This window comes from Neophocaena asiaeorientalis, unplaced genomic scaffold (genome assembly GCF_003031525.2).
Source record: "Neophocaena asiaeorientalis asiaeorientalis breed wild unplaced genomic scaffold, Neophocaena_asiaeorientalis_V1.1 scaffold106, whole genome shotgun sequence".
Lineage (NCBI taxonomy): Eukaryota > Metazoa > Chordata > Mammalia > Artiodactyla > Phocoenidae > Neophocaena > Neophocaena asiaeorientalis.
Genome location: NW_020172597.1, coordinates 4,795,250 through 4,798,381, shown reverse-complemented (window position 1 = coordinate 4,798,381; position 3,132 = coordinate 4,795,250). Strand labels below are relative to the sequence as shown.

General features: G+C 50.5%; 1 protein-coding gene across 1 annotated transcript in view; it reads left to right on the top strand.

Moving 5' to 3' along the window:
• Nucleotides 1-2,321: 2,321 nt before the first annotated feature.
• Nucleotides 2,322-3,132, top strand: part of CITED4 (Cbp/p300 interacting transactivator with ED-rich tail 4) — a 1,691-nt gene continuing 880 nt past the window's right edge. The window contains exons 1-2 of the mRNA XM_024738747.1: nt 2,322-2,424; nt 2,645-2,746. Of these exons, the coding sequence (XP_024594515.1) occupies nt 2,322-2,424; nt 2,645-2,746 (205 nt within the window). The remainder of the gene's footprint in view (nt 2,425-2,644; nt 2,747-3,132) is intronic.

Sequence of the window (3,132 nt, the reverse complement as noted above, 5' to 3'; positions counted from 1 at the left end):
CCCCAGCCATTTCTGATTCAGGTCTGGGGTGGGGCCCCAGATGTGCATTTCTAACAAGGTCCCTGGTGATGCTGATGCCTCAGTCCCTGGTACTACAGCTTTAGCAGTACACTCCAGTTGTCCCCTCTGCTGGGACCAGTTTGCCCCAGACACCGCGTGGCTACTGCCCTCTCCTCCTCCAAGTCTTTGCTCAAACCTTGTGGTCTCAGTGAGGCCCACCCTGACCATTCTGTGCAGTACTGCACACTGCCCCCCTGTACCCCCAATCTCCTCCCTAATCTGTTTTTCCTTTTTTCCATAGTGTCTACCACTTTCTAACATGTGAATAACTATTTTACTTAGTTTGATGTTAACTGTATGTCCCCAAGTACCCAAGAGTGGTTCTAACCCAGACCCCATGAACCCCTGAGGACCCCCTGGATCCTCCAGGGATCAGCTAACTGCCAAATTTCTATGCAATAGTTTGTGACCACGATGTCTGTAGTGCTAACCTAAAACAATAAAACAGCCAGTCATTTTACCAGCAAAACAGGTTTATTCAGGAGCAGCAAAGAATTGTAACTTCGGACATACAACTATGGTGAACCACACACAAGTCCAGGTAAAGCAATGGAGAGGAAACTCTTTTATAGAGGAGGAGGAAAGTTGGAAGTGTTGTTATAAACAAAAAATCCATTGGAGGAAACTAGGAGTTTGAAGTATAGCGACTTTTCACTGGCTGACTTGTGACAGTCTCTCATTGGCTGAGCTGTTACCAGGCGAGGAGAAAAATCTTTCTTCCTCTACTGGAAAGTAGCGTCACTTCCTGCTGGAGATGCAAGGTAGGTCTCTTCCTGTTAGGATCTGTATTGATGCCCCAGTGGCACCTTTGTGAGAGCTCCCGCTTCTGGGCTCCCAACTCCATTTCAGTGAGGTTTCCTTCTATTAATTTTCAGTCAGTAGCTTTCATTAGATTCTCAAAGACTTACTTGATCCCCAAAGCTTGAAAACCTCTTGTAGATCAATATCTGGCATAGAATACATGCTCAGTAATACTTGTTGACTAAATTAAAGACCTTTTAAAACATTATTCACACACACACACACCACATTTTTTTGAAAAAGGAAAACTGTTCAGTGGCACATTGGCTCCCAAATGTTGGTGTCCTTAGACAACTATGTCAGAATGACAGGGTTGCTTTGTAAAAATACAAATTTATGATTCAAAATACTCTCAGAGAGTCTGAGTCAGGGGTTTGGGTGGGGCCAGAAATTCAGTATTTTTCAAAGCCTCCTTCTTCCCTCCCACCTCCACCCCTCCGGGTGAGTCTGAGGTGCAGCCAGGTTTAGGAATTTCTGTGTGAAATCTTTACTGGAGAGGGACTCAGGAGACTCAGTTCCCATGTGCAGCTTTTACACTTTGCAAAAAATGTCATCACACCCGTGGTCACTTGTGACCTTCTCACAAGCTCTCAGGTGACACGGCAGGGACTACAATCTCCCTTTCACTGAGTAGAAAGCTGAGGCCCTGGGGAACCAAGTGACATCTCCTCGTGACACCCAACGGTCATACTGCCTGTGGGTGGTAGAGATACAATTAGAACTTGGGCCCCTGGACTCTCACTCTAGGGTTCTCCCCTCTGCACAAACTGGATAAACCCAGGTTCCAGGAAATCCCAAGGACACTACCAGGGGAGGAGAGCCAGAGAAGGGAGGGGCAGAGTGGCAAACACGTGTAGGGTACAGTTCAGGAAGTTGTCTTTTGGCCACCAGGAAAGACTCCAGCTACTCTAAGGACACAGGCATTCACATGCTAACTCTGCTTGTGTATGACCCCAAGACACTCACTTTCCCCTTTATGTGCCTCAGTCTCCTTATCTGCAAAATGGGGCTGATAATCCATGCCCTGCCTCCAGGAAGATGCTTGTAGAATATACAGCACTCTAACACCCAAGTTATAACTATTCTTATCAAGGGAAGGTGCAACATCCCCCACTCGGAAGATCTCTAGGGACAGAAGTAAACCCAGCCTTTCATTCATTTGAGGTACATTTTTGAGCACCTACCGTGCACCAGGCATTGTGCTGGACACTGTGCACGCATCACCTCATTTAACCCTCACCACAAGCCAGTGGGATTGGTGCTGTCGTTGTCCCATTTTGCAGATGAAAAAACTGAAGCTCAGGGGAATGAGTTGCAATTCATTCCATCATCTGTTCATTCATCCAACTTTTACTGAAAACCTGCTCTGGGCCAGGCTCTGGGCTACGTGCTGAGGACATGAAGATGAACAAGTCCTTCAGGAAACAAACCCATAAATTACTTTAATAACAACTCAGTACATGCTTCCACAGACAAGGGAGTGGGAGCCGGAGGAGGAGCAACTGGCTCTCCTGGGATTATGGGGACGGGCAGCTGATCTTCTGCGGACCCTGCACCACCAAGGTGCCTGTGCCCTGTGTAGAGGTAGCAATCAAAAGGCCTGGGTTCGAGTCTCGCTTCTGTCAAGGCTTTACTGTGTATTCCCAGGAAACCCCTTCTGCCGCTGAGCCTTGCCAGTTTTCTTAATCTGGAAAATTAAGAGGTTAAGAGGTTGGGCTTGTGATCCTGCAGTTCTGGGGGCCTAAACCTCTGGCCCCCCTACTCCACCTCCTGGTCCGTGCAGGCTTGGCCCCAGTCAGCCCCAAGACTAAGCGTAGGGCAGCCAAGACCAGACCATTTGAAAAGCGCCAAACACCCCGCTCCCAGACAGAACGCAAAGCCGGAGGCGCGGCCTGAGGCCCAAAGGGCGGAGCTCTGACAGGGGCGGGGTTGAGGCCTCCTGGAGGTGCGGCGCGGCCCTCCCAGGAGGGTCTCATCCAGCCAATGAGCGCCCAGGACCGGGGCAGCCCCGCCTCTGAATATAAGAGGGCGCCGAGTCCGGGGGCACAACGCGGAGGTCTAGCAGCCCGACTGTGTAGGTGTGCGGGGTCGTTTCAGCCCTGAGCTGGGGTGCACAAGAGCTCTGAGTTCGGTGTGTCCTGGGCTGCTCAGGAGCACGAGTCGGGTTCGGTTTTCCTTTGCCCGGCTGAAGTGCGGAGAAGGCAAGGGGCTCGGATCCCTCGCTGCAGAGAAACGGCTGGCCGGGACCCGGGGAGGCCCACCCTGACCATC